We start from the raw sequence: 20,399 nt of genomic DNA on the forward strand, positions 1-20,399 counted from the left end.
CGGACGGTCCAAGCCGTCGATATCCGATTTTAAAGAGGGTGACGCGTATCCGGATCAACGTTAATTAGTTCTCTGAAAACGCACCGTCGTTACTTTCGACCAAGAATTAAGCTTATTAGCGGTTAAGTTAGGTTTCGGATAGTATCGTGTTCACGAGACTCGCGTGCGAATCGACCATCGTTTCGAGCGAACGATCCGAACCCGCGCGTTTCATCGCCGAAAGGAATCGAACGGAATCGTTATCGCGTTAACGATAAACTCCGTTCTCGAATCGGGTTTACGGTACTCGATCGGAAACTCTTCCACGTTTTTCCGCGTTTCGTCTACGCGTAATCCTTCGCGTTTAATCCTTTATACGTTCCACGTGGCGTATAATGCGAACGTACGTACAACAAAAGGCACGTGAGGATCAATTTTCGTAGGAAAGTCGGTGCCGATTTCGTGCACGCCGGTACACCGATCCTGTGCACGACAATACGAGCAAACGATTCCTAATGGCCGTGGATAATCTTGCCAAGTGTCGAGAGCTGTCAACGTCCAACGTCGGGATTCCCAATTATCTGTGCAAGCGGTACCACGTTCTTCCACGGAACCTTTAATACCCGATGCTCGAGTTAACATCTGCAAAGTATTAGCCATTCGCTGTTATCTTGCCACGGGGATCAGCCCGATTCCTTTTGGATCGTTTCTTGGATGCACCATGACACTTTTGACGTCCACGTCGATCGGTTCGAGCAGATTACCACTTTCCAGTCGGCTATTTTCGTACTACTCGAGCGCCCTTTCGTTTATTCAACGAACGTAGGGTACCGCGAAAGACAAGGAAGGTGTAGTACCGTTTTTGTTGTTCCACGTATTATTCACATTCTGCGAAAACATCGCGACGAGTTTTGATACGATCGTTCTTCCATCCAATCTTCCCGATGGAACCGTTTTTGCGCAAGATCGGTTTTCCACGGTGTATTTTTTTTTTTTTTTCCTTTTTTCCGTGCAATATTTTCTCCCCATTTTTAACAACGCCCTGGAATTGTTCATTTCGCTCTGCGCCGGGTAATCTGCTCTCGAATGTATGTAAAATCGTGACATCGTTTAGGGACGCGCGCGCGCGCGTGTGTTTTTCCTTCGTTTTATTTTCATTTTTTTTTTTTTTCCGCCAACGAGGCATTTTCTGTTTTCCCAAAAATCATTCGCGTAAGAGATACTTTTTTTTTTATATACCCGGGGCACGATACGCTGCAGCGATATTCCCAAAAATCTGGTTTGTAGCGTCACGGTCGTCGAGCACCGACCCGCTCCGGTTTATTTGCATTATAAAGCCCGGCCATACAAAGGGGGAGGAACGGGGGTGACACGGTACGCCCACACCTTTACGTGATTGACGGAAGATAGTCCGTTTCGTTAAATAAATCCGGAAATTTGATATCCAATCGACGTATTCGTTCCGCTCGCGCCACGGTTCCCCCGCTTATGACGATCGAATTTTTCGGGGTAATTATACAGAATTTAACCATTTAATTGCGCGACTTTGTTAAATTCAATTTGACTGTCGCAATCGTGTTCCATAAATTTACCGAAACTCCACCGATCGGGGAGTGGGGTGGAAAGGGAGGGGTTTGGGTAGGGGGTTCCGGAACAATAAATTAAACGAAACGTTCGCGCCATTGTACCACCGAATACAAAGTAGGAAGTTCGAATCTGATTATCTCTCCCGATCCGACCGGAGAGTATCTACAACTTTGTTAACGGAGCCCGCACGCAAAAATTATCCATTGTTTTTCCCAAACGGATCGTAAATCAACGTATCTCTCGCGAAAAGGAAATTATCTCACTCCCTCTCGATAAACGATTCACGACCGTGAGTTTTAATCGTCGATGGTCTCGAGATCGGGGCCCCCTCCTCTGGCGGTGTCCCCCTCGTTGTTTGTCTCGCGTCGTTATTTATCAACGCCCGGAAAGATTCGCGACTTTGAAAACGTCCCTGCAATTGGTTTCGTCGTTCGATTAAACGCGTCACGTTTACTTTTTAACGCGTAACTGAAATGGCGCTCGATGTAGCGCGCCCATCGAACGGACGGGCTCTCGCATAATGCTTTAAAAACTCGATAATATCGTTAAGTGCGGCGTTTCGAACTGTAGAAAACAAAAAAAAATAGCAGGAACGGAAATAAAAATGGAAACAAAAATGTTTCCGACTCTTGACCGCACGCGACGCGACGCGACGCGACGCGACCAGGCCTTCAATGGCCGGTGCTTCGCGCTCCCGGCGGAACGAGGAACCCCGTAATTAACGAAAATAGAACCGGTTGTTTCGCACAACAACGGAAGTGAATTAGAGCGGACGATCCCCTGGAGACCCGCCGAGAGTTCTCGGCCAAGGACAGAACGAACGTTCGACGGATTAAGCGTTGAGTACCGAATACAGATTACGGGAAAAGATTTCGTAAAAAGGATGGAATCTCGAGAATCGTGTCACGGTGGCCCTTGAGGATTTCAAGATGGGGGAAAGGAAGGGGGGCTTGCATGGGAGCCCCGCGTCTTAGGATTAGATTACCGCCGATTTACGCTAGCCGCGCGGGAAAGGCGTTGTCTTAGAATAAGTAGGATAATCGTAAGTAAATTTTCGGCCGGTCCGTTTTCGTGGACGACGATCAACCAGGCGACCTCGTTTCTCGTAATTGCGCCGAAAGCCACGGGGTTCCAGTATTTCCAGGTTACCTGGCCGGCTTCCGTTACACTCGTGCGGATCGTTCGCGCGAAAAAAGAATCTTCCAAACGGACCAGACGGTCGAGATGTTGTCCATGATCGGATCCATCGATCGTTCGATCGGACTTTCGGCTAGAGTCTGAGAATTCGTTTGTTTTTGGAACCGTGGTCCCTCGAGATCACAATTTTACGTACACAAGGTATTTGAAACGGAGTGGGGACAAGCTTGCGAAAGTGTGCACGTTGGTGAACACGAGTGGTGATTTTTATCATTTTATACAGGGGTAAAAAGGAATGTTTACACGTGGATTGTGTAATACTTGGTAGACCAATGCTGAGTGAGGTGAAAAATGCCGAGTCGAATTTCCAAATTTTTGGCTACACGAACGAAACGAGTCACCGACGTTACCAAAATTGAAAATCGTCAACTTCGACAGCGTTGATTTTTCTACCAACGTTGACCAACCATTCTTCACTCGGTTCAGAGAGCACTGTACGTACTCCAAGTGTGTGAACATTCTTTTCAAACACCTTGTGAAAATGTCACACAAATTTGGCTCTTTAACGTACTTTCTTTACGAGTTATAATTTTTCACGAAGGCAACAGGACAAGTTTCTCGGTTTTCTCACTGGTGCTGATCATTGTTCGAAGATTCGTCTAATTCTGACCTACGTTCGGTGTCTAAAAACCATCGTCTACGTTTTATTATCGTCAATCGAAAATGTCAAACAACGTTTACGCGTTATTTGTACGCGTGAGTTGTCTCGTCGACTCGTTACCATTCTTAATGTCCCCACCGAAACATTAATACAACATAAGAGAATATTACAGCACGTACAACAATAATTTACAACCTTCGAAGTTCACGGTCCTGGATGTTACATCCCTTCTACGATATTCCTAACATTAGATTTACCAACCAGTAAAAACGTCTGGTTTCGATCGCTTTCCCAAAGAAATTTGCTTCAAATTCCATAGTAAATTTCCAAAAGACGTTACGACATTTTCTATTCTCTGCGTGCGACAAACATCACAAGTTCCTCTGTTTCTTCAATCGTCCATTACTCGCAACACGTACGAGGAACATCCTAACATCCCTAAATTTATCTACGTGGTTCAATCGTTGAAAAAGCACACCGGGTACGTTCGCGCGTAACGTGCGTTCGAATCCGAATGCAGCTCGAAACGTCATTGCGCGCGCAAATTAATACCAACGCGTCGTACCGAAAGAAAAAAAAAAATAAAAAAAAGAAACCTCTTCAAGAAGCGACGTCGAAGAGGGGACGAGACGGGGGGAGGGGGCGGAGGGGTGCGTGTTGCGCGAATTAAACATTCAGCTCCGTACCGTCCCCGCGAACGAAAAGAAACCGCCGAGCTTTCGGTCAGATAAGAGGAAGATTAATCACGATCCCGAAAAATTCGCGTACACCTGAAGACGCGGTAAATAATCCCCCCTCCCCCTCTTACACCCTTTTCCCCTCCCCAGGACCCCTACTCTGTACGCGGAACAGAGAACGGAAGAAATATCTCGCCGGTGTGGATCGAAACCGAAGCGTCGGAGAGAACTAGGAAACGAAAGACAGACAAAGGGATGGACATACGGAGCGTAGACGAGATGAACAGAGAGAAAGAGCGGATCGGACAGAAGGAGGAAGACTCCCCACCGGGAGGGGGTAGGAGGAGGTGGAAAAAAATCCGGGGATTTACGCGGAAAGGGCAAAATATTCCCCGCCCAGGCCTCATTCAACCCCCGAGTGCGGGGTGGCTTTGGGTGAGAAGCGCGCGCCCTCATTGGCGGGGAGGCTAATATGGCGGTGTTAGGGGTTGCGAGGTGGGGCGGCTGTACGCGATATTAAGGGCTGCTTTCATGTCCGACGAGCCAGTTCGTGGTGCGCCGTCGATTGACGCATTTTCTTTTCGCAGCCCGAGAGAAGCGCGTGGAACGCTCTCGACCGTCGGTTCCTCTACGTCGCTGGTTCATTTTTTTTTCCATCGCTAAATAACGCCACGTATCTCGCCTGTGGTTAACCACATACGGTTACCCCGCCACCGTACCACGGCGTCTACGTTTTTTCCGCATCGTACTCGCGCGCGCCGAGAGAACGGTTTTTTCTTCGCGGGAGGGGGGCTGCTCCGTTTGGCCGCGGGACCAGCGGGAAAACACGATTTTCGTCGGGTATACCCCCTCCCAACCCTCTTCGATCGAAGAGGAAGAGAGCACCAAGTGATCTGTCGTGAAATCGAAATACGCCTGCTTCCGGTCGGCCCCACGGCAACGGGTGCAACAGTGACTTCCGGCGTCGACGCCGCTGCCGCGAAGAAGCATGGCGCAAACATACAATCAGAAGAGGAACGTGTACAGCATCGACCAGATCCTGGGACACGGCAAGGACGAAGGTAAGCTTTCTTTTTCTGCTTTTTCTCTTTTTTCTTTTCTTTCCTTTTCAACGCTCACCGACGTGTTTCTTCCCTCGATTCGTTCCCGGCGCGTAGAAATATCGGTATCGTCGACTCTCGATGACAAAATTCTTCTTCCTTTTTCCACTATTGTACACACGGTAAGGGGAGGGATTGAATTTTTCTATCGCTCGATCTTGAACCGAACGCTCGTAATTAATCGTTTCCCGAGCGAAACGTGTAGCGTTCGTGGCAACGATTACAACCGTCTGGTTTCGATTTACTCGACGTGGTAATAAACCGCGGTGCTGCGCGTAATATTGCATTGTTATCTGGTATCTAATATCGTTAAGCAAACTAAGGTCTCATTTACCAACATTTTATTGCCCTCGCATCGATCCGCCGCGCGATTGCGATAAAAGAAAAAAAAAAAAAAGAAAAAGAGAGGAGAGAAAGAGAGAGAGAAAAAAAAATATACTACTTTCTAACTGAAACAAAGTGGGTTATCTGCGTTAACCCATCGGCCGCCGCATCAGATACGCTCGGTAATTGTACGCCAATTTAGCAAATGGCGTTTCACCGATTTTCAAAATCGTTCCCCGTCGATCGGGGGCTACCGTGCTCGGGTTCGATCGAATTTTAATAGCCGTTCGAACGACGTGGTTGCGTACCGGTGTGTTCCCGGAATCGGTGACGTTCGACGTCGACGTCGGGTAACGGAGGCGCGGTTCGCGCGTCGCCTTCGAGCGTTAACTTAATTGCCGTGAGCGTTTTAAAAGGTTAATTGGGTCGGTGTCTCGAATCTGCGGCGACGATCAGCATCGACGTAAATTTACAACGCGACTCGGGGGCACGCGAGCGCGATGCATGTGCACGCTTGTGTGTTCGCCACCGTGTTTCTCTACCCCCTCTACGAGCAGCGTTGGAAATGTTGAGAGAGGGAACGTACGAGCACGCAATTATTTCATTAAAATGTTCCAACGACGACGACGACGACGTAGAAGCTATTTCACGAGAAACCGCGTCCAACCGGTCCGCTTCGCGCTCGAGTCTTGTCCACGTGCACGGGCTTCCGCGTACAAACGTTCCCTGTGTGCAAGAGTCGCAGCGGGTAAGTGAAACACACCGCGTGACCGATCAAGGTCGCTCGTTAATGTTTTTTTCGTCAAGATTTCTCGCGCCACGAGACACCCACCCTCCCCCGCGCAGAGAACGCGAATTATCGTTAACTTGTACTCGACGCGCGGGGGTGCGCGGAATCGTGTTCGCGATACTCGGAAGTCTTTAACTAGATCGGAGTCTCCTCCCGGCGCGCTCGAACACGCTCGCTGCCCCCTTCTCCCAACCCCCCCTACTCCTTCTGCTCCATGGTGGAAAATTAATAAACTTACGTAAACCTACACTTATTAAATTTCCACGGAAGAAAGTTGCGCACGCCAATTTTTTGCTCAAACGATTATCCTCGGGGAGTTTAACGACGAACGTATTACCCGTAAACCCTCTTACGGATTTTATTAGATTTCCCAGCGTAAAGTCCCCGGACCTTGTATAATCCGTTCCGAGCGAAGTATGTGTATCTTGTCCGCGGAGACGCGATATACGAGTCGTGTCGTTAACTCGTTACGCTCCCGCGACCCGTTGCTCGAGACTCGCAAACGAGACACCGTACGTTCCCTGACGGGAGGTGGGGTGGGCGTACGAGGGGCAGGAACGAGAAAAAGGATTCTTTCGTGCCGGTTATCATCGGGACGATCGAATTCCGCGTAGCCGACAACTTCCCTCACCTCTTGAATCGATACACTATCTACGGTACGCGTGTACGTAGAATTTCGCGATACGTGTGGGTACACAAGTCGGTATACGGTCGTCGATGATCACTGTATACAGGTGGACCGATTATTGGTCCGATTCCCGATTACGGCCGCGCAGAAATCAGGATGTGTTTGCGGATTTCGAACCTACGGTTGTCTAACATAATTAATGCGTCTGATGATACAACGCCGCGGACACGATCGTACGCTTACGGATCAACGCGCGCGGGGTCATACGAGAGGGAAGTGTAATCAAGAAATTTCCACCCCCTATCTACTCGCAACGATTATCGGTCACGACTCGCGCGACGAACGAATCGCTAGTCGGTGGGGGTAGGTGAGAAATTAATATTTCTCTGTACGAGAAATTAATATTTTCCTGTACGAGAAATTAATATTTTCCTGTGTGCCACCAATTCGATGAATATGTTCGAGGAAGATTGGTTACGCTTCATTTGAAAGATATTGTAGAGTTGAAACACAGGGTGGGGGGCACTCGTGTAGTCATCAATATGCGAGAGATTGATATTTCCCTGTACACTACGAATTCGATATATTCGAGGAAGATTGGTTACTTTTCGTTCGAAAGATATTGTAGAGTTGAAACGTAGGGGGGCACTTAGGTAGTCGTTTATACGTGAGAGATTAATATTGGTAACTCCTCTTTGGAAAGCCTGTAACTTGAAACATAAGAAGGGGGGCACTCGTGCAATTGTCAAAATGTGAGAAATTGATACTTTTCGTTTTTAAAGCCGCAGTGGAGTTAAAGTACCAAGGAGGGGGCACTCACGTGTTCATCAATTGGTGAGAAGTTAATCTATTCCTCCGTGTCGCGAACTCGATGTCTTCGGGAAAGGTCGGTAGCCCTCCAATGGTTCGCGTCGTGGAATCGGAACGTGGGGGGCACACATGTGGTCATCAACGGGGGCACGGTAAATAAATCTTTAATTTCGCGCCGCGAACTGCCGTCGATGGGCCACCCTCCCGATCCGGGCAACCCCTATCGGCGGGTCCGTAGATTTAATAAAAAGCAGCGGAGAGTTAGGCATCAAGTGGGTGCCCCATTGTGCCCTAGCATGAAAACATAAAAATCTCTCTATTCACCGTGGATTATCCGGAAGTTTGTTTGCGTAAATGTTAGTGAGATTACGCGCATACGTACGCGGTGCTATACCCCGGTACCCCCTGTAGGTCGTTTCTCTCTCTCTCTCTCTTTCCGTCTGTCTGTCTCTCTTTCTCTCTCCCTCTTTATGTTGCGCGCGAGCTACGTGCATGTGCCGGTTCGAACAATTTGCATCATCGCAACCTACGCAACTGCCGGTTAGAGCGGCACCGAAAAGTAGGATTAACGTTATTACGCACGAGTAGTAAATGCGCGTCTAATTAGTTCAAGCAAACGTACGTGTGTAAGGGGTGGAATAGAAGCGGTATCCGCCCGTCGGCCGGGGGTACAAAGGGGACGGGGAGGGGGGAGGGGGCGGAGAGGCGAGACAGACACTGAGACTGTAAGCTAAGCCAACATCAGTGATCGTTATCGCGCTGTTATTTAATTTCGCGAATAATTATCCAAAGAAATCCAAAGTGTCTTGTCCTCCGATTGGATCGAGGCGATGGAATTTAAACAAAATTCGAAGTTCACGATCCGTGCACGTCTCACGCTTCGTTTCGCGGCGATGATCGCTCGGTGACGGTCTCTTCGACGTTTTCGCGTCGATAGTTTCGCAAATCGTAACGTCCCTCCAAAAAAATAATCGCAAAATTTTTCCATGCGAGACACATGGTTACGGGAGGGTTGTAATGCGCGTTCGTATTAAAAAGCGCGCGCCCCTTTGCCTGGCGGTGGTAATCAAATGAGGTACCTTCCATTTCCTCTTACCGTTTTAATATCTCCCGGATTATTCTCTGATTTTCTATAGCATTTATTATGCAGCACCGTTGCCGGCGTTTTTTGCGCGGAAAAAATTACGAACGCCCGTTGCTACGTGTTTCTTTCGATAATTGTCGACAACGATCATTTTCGCGGGGCACCGCGACACCTTCAAACGAAAATTCAACGACAAAGAATCAACGACTCTTGGAAGATTCGCGGTGTACGCGAAGGATCGATTCTTCCCGTTTAAACGATTCGACTCGCGGAAAAGACAGTGTAGTTTCCAGGGTCCAAAAAATTCCCACCGCGTCGCTTGGTCTAATCCTCCCTTCCTTCGAAGCTATCGTATTACCCCCCGCACGTAACTCTAAACCGTTCCCAAGAAGACGATTGTTATCCCGACCGCGAAAAATCTACGTTTCGCGGGGGTTAGTTTGCTCTAATGAGCCTTCGAGCTCTGTATCGATGCACCCCGGTACGGACGAGAACGAAAAGAGACGGGCAATGAGACAGGGTAACGAAAAAAAAAGAAAAAAAAGAAAAAGAAAGAAGGGAGAGAGAGAGAAAGAGTAGGGTTCGGAGAAACGGGAGGAGACGAGCGTGTTTCACGGCTATGGTTGCAAGGGTTGCATCGCAGAGAAGGAGAGGCGGATAGGGGGCGGTGGTGGTGGACATTGAGGGGGCACAACAGTGTACGACATGCACTCGTGATATTTGCTAATCACTGACGGCAACGGTTTTTAAGTACTATCGAGCGTGTAGGTATAATGTACAGGCTCGCATCGATGCGTCATATTTCATATACGGCCGGATGTACAAAAAAATGAAGCGCCGGGTGAGGCTTAAAATTGGCAAATCCGTCGATCGGACATCATCGGCGTATCGGGCGTACATCGGGCGCCGGTCGTTGCGCGGCTTAAAAATGAAATTGCACCCACACCGACCCCGCAGCATCTCCAAACCCTCCCTCCTTGTTCACCGAACCCCCTCACCCTTTCGCCCCTCGTCCCTCGCGGGGCACCACTCCTCGTCGCTTGCCGTGTGTATCAGCGAAACGTCAATTTCGTTTTGGCAGTGCGGACGATTTGGCTTAATCGCCTCGATCCTCTCTTGCTGCTCGAGCATCGAAGGCCCCCGCGATACATTTGATACGCGTATCCGTTCGAACTTCAATACGCGTAACCCCCTGCCCCCGTGTGACTTCAACCACCCCCCTCGTTGATTCCGTGTCTCTCGCCGCGCGATCGGATATAGCGAACGATTCAAGGGCGACCGCGCGTTTCTCCGGTGAAACGAATCGCTCTTTGAACCGTACTTTCGCCTTTGTTCACGAGATCGGTGGGCATCTGTTAAAATATGCGCGATCGCGATACCTCGCTTCGTTAACGAGTGGGAAGGTAATCTTCCGATGGTAACTTGTACGAATTCGCGGGGTACAGGGAGACAATCGACTCGTTGATATCGAGGAGTGGATACGAAACGGGGAGGGAGAGACACAGTGTTGCTTGAATGCGGGGAACGTCCGAGCTTTGTCTTCCCGAGTTGCTCGGGAAAAGTATAATCTGTGCGTACCTCGTTTTACGGGGAAACGATCGACTGGACACCTCGAAGATCCAAGACAGAGAGGGAGAGAGAGAAAGTGTGTTACAAGAATGCGGGGAACGACCGAGCTTTATCTTCGAAGTAACTCGGGAGAGGTACACCCTATGCGCGTCTCGTTGTACAGGGAGACAATCGACTCACCGATACCTCGAGGATCCGATGCAGAGAGGGAGAGAAAAGAGTGTTACACGAATGCGGGGAACGTCTGAATTTTATCTTCGGAGTTGCGCTTTACGCTTGTTCGAGCAGATGCTTGTATTAGAACGTCTCCCTCGCTGTCAATGGTATTAGGTGTCCGATATTTTGCTACGGATTAACTTCCGTGCTTTGGATTCAGACCCCTCGAAATACCGAAATTCGATTAACCCTTTGACTTCAAAAGTCGTGTATATATAGCCGCTTAGGAAGCGATCGTTCTTGGAACGATTTGTTCGTACAAACTGTGATGGGCAAGTGTCCAATCTAGGTACCGTACGTTTCTTTACGCGAGAATTAATTATTATATAATCATTTGTACGAATCTTGGACTCGATATCGATCGATATCGCGTAGAAGAGAGAGATGGATGACGAACACGTAACGAATGATATTTCCTGTCCTTGTTTCCAGATCACGCGACGTCATCCGATGCAATCGGCGATGGCGGAGACACGGAACTCGGTCACTTGAGCGACCATCAGATCAACGATGCCCTGCACGATCCCTTGAATCTAGGAGAATCGGACCGACCGCGCAAGGTTCGAAGGTCCCGTACCACCTTTACCACCTATCAGCTGCACGAGCTCGAGAAGGCTTTCGGGAATACACAGTATCCGGACGTATTCACCAGGGAGGAGCTAGCGATGAGATTGGACCTCTCCGAGGCTAGAGTACAGGTGAGTTTGATCGCTCGAACAAACTCGAGCCGCTGGTACCGAGCCGATAGTAACGAACTCGCTTCTGTTTTCACAACTTTCAATCCAGAAAGATTTTCGACACACGTGATCAGATCACCCGCAACATTTTCACGTTGAATCCTCATCCTTTCGTGTCCAGGTAGAAAGGGCAATTCATTCAAATGTGACAATTTTATCGAAGAAATATAAAAATTGTCCTCAAATTGAACTAACTATAAACGACCGATGGTTCTGCGCTTAAAAACGCGTAAAAAACACGGAACAAAGTTTCACCGGTCGAGATTTCTTACGATTCATTTTGCGCACTCTGTCCACGAGAGCCGAGACACGTTGGGTGGGAGAGAGAAATTCGTGAAGTCGAGTCGCGCGTGACGCGACTGGATTTTCGAAATGGATTTTTTTTTTCGAAAAAGGATCCCCGCGCGAGAAAATTTCACTCGGCGTTTTTCGCACAGTTTTCCGGGTGGAATCGAAGGTAGTAACGCGAGCGGGTATTTTTGGGTACGCGTTGAAAGTCCGATAAAATTATCGTTCGCGAACGTGCTTCAAAATTGTCTTCGCAACCCGTCTGCGCGTGGGCAGCTTTTCGAGCTTGATATTCGAACGCGGAGAAAGCCGGCGCCGAGTGAGCGAGCTGCAACCTCAACGCGGGCCTCTCGACTAATTATACACTATTGTACCGAAAATCTGCCGCTCCTCTTCTACGTCTGTAATTTCGCGCAAAACGGGCTCGTATAGTCGTGCCCCGATGCTACGAGGATTAATTTCATACGAGCCAGTCGAACGTTAAAGAGCGTACCGGGGTCGTAATCTGCTTTGAAATTATTTTCCAGTCGCGCCTTTTAACGGCTGCGAGAGAAAGAGAGAGAAAGAGAGAGAGAGAGATATATATAAAGCCAGGTGCACGGGTTTCGACGTCGATAAAAAAGACGCGATGGGCTCGCGGAGAGGGCGGTATGGGTGGAAACGGGAGGAAGAAGTACGAAAAGGGATTAAACCGTGTATAATTGTAATTTACGTACGGATAAATTTAAAACAGCCTCGATAACGTTGACAGAACGCCGGTGTATTTTTCATCCTCCCGCACCGCTCGAAACGCGTCGATACAACACAATTTTTCGCGCATATTTTTATGCATTACGGTCCCGATCGATAGTATATATATCGCCCGGTTAAAAACAATGGAGAGAGCGCCAGAGGAGGACGAGGTCTTCTCGATTTCAACAGTGTTTTAATCTGCTCGACATTTTTGTTCCTCTTTTTTTTATTTTTATTTTTTTTTATTTTTTTTTATTTTTCCGTATTCCCATACTCTCCACCCCCGTGCCCCTCGCGCTCGGCCGGGGTTCGCGCTCGTTTCGAATTTCGAGTGCGACGTCGTTGCACGATAGTCGCGACAAAGTGTTAATCCGGATATGACGAAAAATCGACTCGAGCGAGTCATTAACGAAATGCGTTCTTTCATTAACGGGGGGTAGCAGTAGGAGAAGGAGGAGGTATTATTAACGTCATCAATCCTCGTGATCCGTTAACGCGGGGGCGTTCGACGTTTTTCGAAAGCGTCGTTTACGTTTCCACCCCCTCTCTCTCTCTCTCTCTCTCTCTCTCTCTCTCTCTCTCTCTCTCACTCTTTACGACGATCTACGCTCAGATAAATACCACCTTTCTCTCCAAACAACCCTTCTCTGTGCCCCTTACCACCGGGTTACGTTCGTATTATCAATCCGATCGTCCACGGAAACGAGACACGAGTCACGGGGATCGCTACGTCGCGTCGTCCGTTGCCCCGGGGGTGTTGTATCGGTGGTTACGGATAAAGGGTGAGAGGGGGTGGGTGTGGTGGGGTCGGTCTCGGCCATAAATTATGACTTTTCCATGGATGGAAATCGGTTACTCGATTAGCGTAACCGGTTCTCCCTCGACACCCCTCGCGCGAGTACGCGACAAAGCGAGACGTCTAGCGACGACGACGACGACGACGACGGTGGAGGCGGAGGAGGAGACGATGGGGGACGAGCGAAACCGGAACGGAGATAGGAAGAAGGGACAGAGAAGAGAGAGGAATCGAGAAAGAGAGCTCGGTACGCGTCTGTACACCAGAGAGGGAGGTGAAGTAAAGAGAAGGGGGGTGGTGGTGGTGGCGATGGTGGTGGTGGTGGTGGTGGTTGGTTGTGTACGTATATAGCGCGGTAGAGAAGGGTCGTGGATGGAGCCGTCGTCGAAGGGTGGCGCGGAGTTGAAAAGAGACAGAGAGCATTCCGATTGGCCCATTGTGGTACAGCCAAGCGACAATGCCGGCAATTGGCCGTCGCTCGACAAAACCGCTAAATGATCCGCCGCGGCGCAGTGGTGCCACGGCCACTTTATTTCAATCTAGGAAATCCTCCGCTACTCCTCCCTCACCGCCCTCAATTCCAGATGCGAAATTACCCATTTTTCGGTATTAATGGCCGGCCCGATGTATCGCGTTCGATCGACGATCGGACACCCCCGATGGTAATGGAATCGCGAAACCGTTTCTGCCCCGCTTCCTATTCCGCGCGCGGGGAACTCCCGTCGCTCGGTACCGGGTTCGCTTTCGCTTTTCCCGACGCGACCACCAGGCGCGGAGCTTCACTTTTTTCCCTTTTTCTTTTTTTCCTCTTCGAAAACGCCGCGCGTTAAGGCGCGAATTACGAGCGTCGGAGGCGAGGGGACCACCGAGGGGACGGTTCGGCGTTTATCGCGGCGACTCGCGCGTTATCTTTCCCGTCGAACCTAACGACCCGTTCGATCTTACCGGAAAGAGGCGACGAGGAAGACTAAAATCGCGTAGAAGATTCGATACCTTGTCCAACATGGTACGCGAGTAGGATGACTTCGATGCGACCGAAAGCACACAATTACGTTTCGAATGGCCGAGAAACGAATCGCCAAAAATTAGACGCAATCGTCGACTATTCGATGAGAGCGAGATCGGAGACTTTTAACGAGTAACGTTACCAGTACGGTTTACAATCATCGTTGAAACATTCGCATCGACGACTATCGCACGAATCACCGGCAAATTAGATCGGTCTATCGACTATTCGATAAGAGGTAACGTTCCGTCGAACTCTTAACGAATATCGTTACTCGCAGGCGCTCCAGATCAAACTTTCGTGTCAACGATAGCTGTACGAACGATCGAAACGTAGATCCATTTCGATGATTTATTGTTCCGTGACGTCGAAGACCATTCTCGCGATAAATTAGTAAAAAATGAAAGGCAAACGATTTCGAAGAGCGGTGAAGTTAAGGTGGAGGAGAAACGTAATTTCTTTCGGGATCGTACACGGGATCGATCGCGCGTGTACTACACTCGCGGAGAAGAATGTTGGAAGATTGAACAAGCAAGAGCGTGAACAGGAAATTTGCGGTGGGGATGGTGGAAACGTTACACCGAGATTGTGCGGGCCGCGATGGGGGATTCAAACTTTCGGGTTCGCGCTGGGTCGCTTAAACGACGCGCTGCAAGGTTTGCGAGCACTTAGGCGTTAGCGGGGTATTCAGGAGCGATTAAATAATTAACAGCAATTAGGCAATTGAATTTCCCGCACCGGCCTCGCGACGTCCCCTTTCCCTCGTTGCTCCGCCAACTGAACGTTCGCCAGTCACTTTCGAACTTCCCTCGATTTTCAACCTTCGCTCGACGATATTGCCACCCGCGCCTTAAATATCCGTGGACGTGTTTTTCCAATTTTTCCACGTGTCCGTTCGTTCCTCCGTACGGAAAAAATAGAAACCCTAGGCGATCGTAAGGGACCACGTAGCGATCTAACGACAAGTTACAGTGATCGACTCGATAACGATAAATGAGAGACAACTGGTACCATCGCGATTCAAAACTGCGTTCGATTCCTCTGACAATGAATCCTACGCCGCTTCTCGATAAAATTTACATATTTTAAAAATTGATACACATTTTAACCCTTTGCACTCGAAGCTTCTCCGCTACGGAAAACCAGCACCTCGACGAAATCCTTCGAATCCTTTAAATGTAATTCATTTAAAACGGAACATTTTCGTTTCAATATTTCATACACGTACGTTTACATCTTATAGAAAAGTAGTAATTGAATTTTAATTTCAATTCGAAACCACTACGGTTCTCCGAATTGGAGAAAGTACTCCGAATTAAGTGACGATCGAGGATCAGCTCTCGAGTGGAAAGGGTTAGATCAAAATTGATTCTCCTTTCGATAGACCGTACACTGTTTCTCGATAAAGTCGACGTGCACGTTTTCTCCTTGGACGCGTATCGCGCCGGTTGTATACGTGGTAACGTCAAAGGGAGTCGATCTAAATTCTACGAACATCGAGCATCTTCGATATCGTGTTTAACCACGGAGCGGGGAGAATCTTTCGAGAGGAAATCGCCGCGAGAAGAAACGTTCGTCGTCGGATCCACGCGTATCGGATCGATAACGGGTGACCGGCGTCGGCCTGAAAAGCACTGGATTCTCGTCACAATGAAGCCAGGATGTAAAATGCAATCTCCCGGTCTTTCTCTGTCTGTTTCGCGGCGTCTGCCGTTGGCCACGAAAAATCAGAGCAGCTCAGTCGGAAAGCGAAAGCATTTATATGGCAACGGGGCCAGGCGGTAACGGCGTGCCAGGGGTTTGGAAGTACGGCGAGGGGCGAGGGCAGGGGTTGCTGCCACTTAGGGGGTACGGAGGAAATCAGGATAATTGTTAACAATTAGCTTAATCAACCTCGAGAGCAAGCTTTTGTTGGGTGGGCTCTGATACGGCTGGCTGGGGTTCTCATGCGTCGCTGGCGTATTTTCTTCCGAGAAATAATTCGATGATTTCGCGCGACAATTGTTCTCTTGATCCATGGTAGGAGGGTACAGCGTCACGGTACGGTCTGCAACGCGTCCGAATGAATTTCGGATACGGTATCGGTTATCCGAGTGCACCGGGTGTGCGTGCATCCGTGTCGGGTGCAACGAACCGACCGACCGACGATGAGAAACATTTTAATCGTCTTTCGTAAACCGTTGGATCGTTGCCGGGATTCCCGTCTCGTCGATATTTTCACCTCTCGCGAGTAAACGTTTACACGCACGAACGAGGATCCCGATGATGGTATTCCGAGTTATCGTACACGTTGAAAAGTGATACAATCGCGCGGTGTACGAAATTAAGTACAGGTTCGATACTTTGATCGCGCGAGAAGAGATACTTCGGAATCTCTGCGACGTCTCTGACACGGGAGCGATACGAGTTTCTCGTTTATTAATTTTCGAGCACGGAAGAGATCGAAACGAATCTCGAGAACTAATGAAATTCTCTGGTTTCGAATGTTTCAGGTCTGGTTCCAAAATCGACGCGCGAAATGGCGGAAGAAGGAGAAGGCGCTCGGCAGAGACACCAGTTTCATGCACGTGGAACAAAGCGGTGAGTCCACTCACGGATCGTGATTTATAATTCGCGTTTAATCCGTTATCCACTTACCGAACGTCCCCAGCCTCGAAAACGAAAGAACGTTTCTTTTCACGACCACGGTGCACCGGTTCGGTTGCAACGCGACGATGAATCGCGCGTGGCCTGTTTGTTAATATGCGAGGCGCGAGGAAAGTTACGAAGGGTAGATGCAATCGACGCCAATTACATCTAATTTCAGTGTCGGCCATCGTCGACGTCGCATGCGAACGATGCGCGACGGAAGCTTGACCGTTTAATTTTTCACGAGCCTGGCACGGCGGTGTGCTCGTCGAAACTTATTTCTATGCGAGCTGCGATCGCGGGGACAAGCCGTATAAATCTCCATCGATGGAGAACACCCAAACCGATCCTTCTGTTCGCTGCTCGACGATAATTGCTTACCTCGAAGCGAACCGTAACCCCGATTCGCTACGTGTCCGAGAGAAAAAATACTTTCGGACGAGAGAAACGTGAAATCGATCCGATAGGAAAATTCAATCGGTTGTTTACATACGAGAAACCATGTACGCGGGTACCATCATCGATTTAGGTCCTTTTCGAAGACCATCGAGAACGGAGAACGTCCATATCGACCACAGACAGATTAGAAACGTTTGTAAATTATTTTCGTCCACGGTTCTCTTCGTTTGATACTCCTCCGCATTGTTTTACAGCAGCGAGTGATATTTGCTACAGTTTCATGATATTAACTCCATGTGCTCGAATTGACGAAAACACCAGCTTTGTACACTGTTGACCTTTGTGGGCTCCTTTGTTATCGTTCACTTTTGATATTTGCACACGTTCGTAATTACGGAAGAAAGCTCTAAAGTTCGCTCGCGGGATTGACGAAAACACTAGATACGTACACCTTTGTGGGCTCTTCCATTAACGTCTGACATTTGCACACGTTCGTAATTACGGGCAAAAAAACTGTTAAAATTGCCTCGCGAGAGTCGATGAAAATGTTACGCGTACATACCTTCGTGGAGTCTTCTACAACCTCCCTGTTCAACTGTCGCACATCGAACGAACTCACCGATTCTCCGTGGCTTCGAAATGTCTCCGTTGTCGATCTTCGAGCGTTCCTCTCGCATTCGAAAGGCTACTCGTTAAGTAGCAATTAACCTCGGTTTAAAGTCTGGACCGCAAAACGGTGTCCCGTGTTGCTTGTCCCCGGGTATCTCTGACCGCAAACGGGCAAACGGTCGTCGTTCCTTCGCCGCGCGGTCCCTTCCCCCGTTTTCCAAATTCACTGAAACAACGTGGACTAAAATCCCCGGCGAAACGGTTGTGATTGCAGGTGTCAACGAGTTGTCCCTTCACGCTCGCTTGCTTCAAACCGCCGGCGGTGTGCCAGGTGCGGACCCATCGGGGGGACCGGCGGGGGCATTTCCATGGTTCATCCCGCCGGTGTTCCCACCGCCTTGGCCAGCCAGCGCGCCGAAACTGCCCCCCTTGCACGCGATCCTGTCGCAGTACATCGGGCTACCGTTGCCGCAGAACCTGGCGTCACTGGGCACGGTGCTCCCGGTAGGTCTGAACCCAGCTTCGTCCCTGAACCACAACTCGGTGAACGGGCACACGCTCGGGAGTCACTTGCACGGGCATCCGTTGAATCTGGGCGTTCAGAACCTACCGCAGAACCTGAGTTCGAAGCACGACAAGGAGGAAGACTCGGCGTCGTCCGACGACGAGATCAGAAGACAGAGCGCCGAGGTGCTGCGAGTGAAGGCCGAGGAGGTGCTGCGCAAGGTGGACAATTAACTGTGGAACGCGTAGGAGACTCTCCAGAGCCCGGTACGCGTTATGTAAATATCCGGAGGGACGATACCGGGCCGAGGTCGCGATTCAACCTCGATCATTGGGATTCGTGGATCGTCGATGACGGTTCGGCTCGACCGAGACACCGGTACGAGCACGGATGTAAATTTTACGAAACGTTCGTTCGCGATGCAATCGTACGGCAGGAGTAGAGAGACTATAAATTTCGATCGGTTGTCCGTTGAACCCGGGTGTTCGGAACTTACCACGGAAGCTGAGTTCGAAGCACCAGGAGGAAGACTCGGCTAGGTCCGACGATGAAATCGGGAGACAGAGAGTCGAGGTGTTCAGAGTGAAGGTCGTTGAGCTACTGCGCAAGCTGGACAATTAACTGTGGAACACGAAGGAGACTATCGGCAGCCCGGTTGTGTTATGTAAATATCCAGAGGGACGATGCCGCGCTCGACACCGAACGTCCGAACCTCGATCTTGGGATTCGTGGATCCTCGAGACTCGTCGGGTTTCGTTCGGTGGACCAAGGATACGCCGAGAGACGGAATGTAAATTTTACGGAACGTTGGATCGCGATGCAATCTCGGAAGAGGAGTAGAGGAACTCTAAGAATTTCGATCGTTCGTGGATCTCGAGACGACAACGTTTGGCCCATCGTGGCTGCTTTGAACTCGGTACCGATGTTCTCGACCCGAGAAGAAGGGGTCGTCGAAACCGCTGGCGGTTTTCGAAGCGAATCATCGAATTTCGATACCGATCGGATATCTTCTTTTCACGAGGCAATGTTAAAATTAACGTTCGAACAACTCTGACAACTCGGTTCTTGAAAATATTCAATTCGGTGGTATCTTATTTTCTAAGTTGAAGTAGCACTTCGAAATGACGTGTCGGCAATTTTTTAACGGGGTACGTGGAAAATTGTTCGATAAATTTCTTCTGTTCGACGTATCGCGGTGGGCAAAGAATGTCAGCCGGACCGCGAACTTTCTTAGAGGATCCGGTTTCTTAGAAATCGCGAGGAGATCGAGAGGAGTCTCGTAACGAACGAGGAACTTTTGTAACATACATGTATAATACACGAATCGAACATATATATATATATAAAAAACACATATAGTTTCTTTCATGTAAATATGTAGCTAATTAATTACGTCAAGAGAAATATATGACACTACTTGAACTTTGATTTTCTGATTACTTGTACCCTGCATCCACCTCCAACGTACCATCCAAATCAACCCTGAACGTTTCGACAATATTCCCTCTCCAAATCGACAAACATCGTCTAAAACACCCGAAAGCCTAAATTTCTTTCACCGTGTCCAAACAACCCCGATTCAGATCGAAACGCGAATCGTTCCCAGTAAAAAAAAAGGGTATCGCGATCTGGATTCTCGAGCTAACGAACCTATTTTCGTGTAAACGTGTTCCACCAGCCCCCACCCCCGGAAAGGCGGTAATTTTCTCTCTGTGAGAACCCGGTTGACACGGTCGCGCGACAAAATCGCTTCCGTGTCATTAATCATGAAAAGATTTCGGATTCGTAACGACGATTTCCTGAATTCCGGATTGTTCGTACGGTGTAGGGGGACAGCTGGCCTCGGTGGTGTCTGTCCGCATGGCGGAGGAGGCGGTGAACGGGGGCGGCGAGGGTAGAATTCGATTCCCACGGAGTTTCGGTGTAAACATCGACGGTGGACGTTTAATCGCGTCACCCCGTTCGTCCACCACCTTTTCCACATTGGCTTCCCACGTGCCTCGGCCAGGTAACGCTCATCCCGGTGACACGCACAACGGCAATTACAATCCGACCAATTTATCCGGCTTATCAGAAATTTATCTCCCGGTAAGGACGAACGGCCGTGCGACGACACCGCGCTCGAGCTACCGACCGA

General features: G+C 49.4%; 1 protein-coding gene across 1 annotated transcript; it reads left to right on the top strand.

Annotated features, from left to right (window-relative positions):
* The first annotated feature begins 4,905 nt into the window (after positions 1-4,905).
* Hbn (aristaless related homeobox homeobrain) lies at positions 4,906-18,611 on the top strand. The gene is made up of 4 exons (XM_076321967.1): positions 4,906-5,102; positions 10,995-11,260; positions 16,614-16,701; positions 18,032-18,611. The coding sequence occupies exons 1-4, from the start codon at positions 5,030-5,032 to the stop codon at positions 18,493-18,495; spliced, it is 891 nt and encodes a 296-aa protein (XP_076178082.1). The 5' UTR covers positions 4,906-5,029; the 3' UTR covers positions 18,496-18,611.
* Positions 18,612-20,399: the final 1,788 nt, after the last annotated feature.

The sequence above is a fragment of the Ptiloglossa arizonensis genome, chromosome 10 (genome assembly GCF_051014685.1).
Source record: "Ptiloglossa arizonensis isolate GNS036 chromosome 10, iyPtiAriz1_principal, whole genome shotgun sequence".
In the NCBI taxonomy this organism is placed as follows: domain Eukaryota; kingdom Metazoa; phylum Arthropoda; class Insecta; order Hymenoptera; family Colletidae; genus Ptiloglossa; species Ptiloglossa arizonensis.

Bases quoted from the DNA above. Each gene is read 5' to 3' on its own strand.
- Hbn (XM_076321967.1), top strand. From the start codon at position 5,030: ATGGCGCAAACATACAATCAGAAGAGGAACGTGTACAGCATCGACCAG. The intron at 5,103-10,994 runs GTAAGCTTTCTT...CCTTGTTTCCAG, and splicing joins GGGACACGGCAAGGACGAAG to ATCACGCGACGTCATCCGAT. The intron at 16,702-18,031 runs GTGAGTCCACTC...TTGTGATTGCAG, and splicing joins CATGCACGTGGAACAAAGCG to GTGTCAACGAGTTGTCCCTT.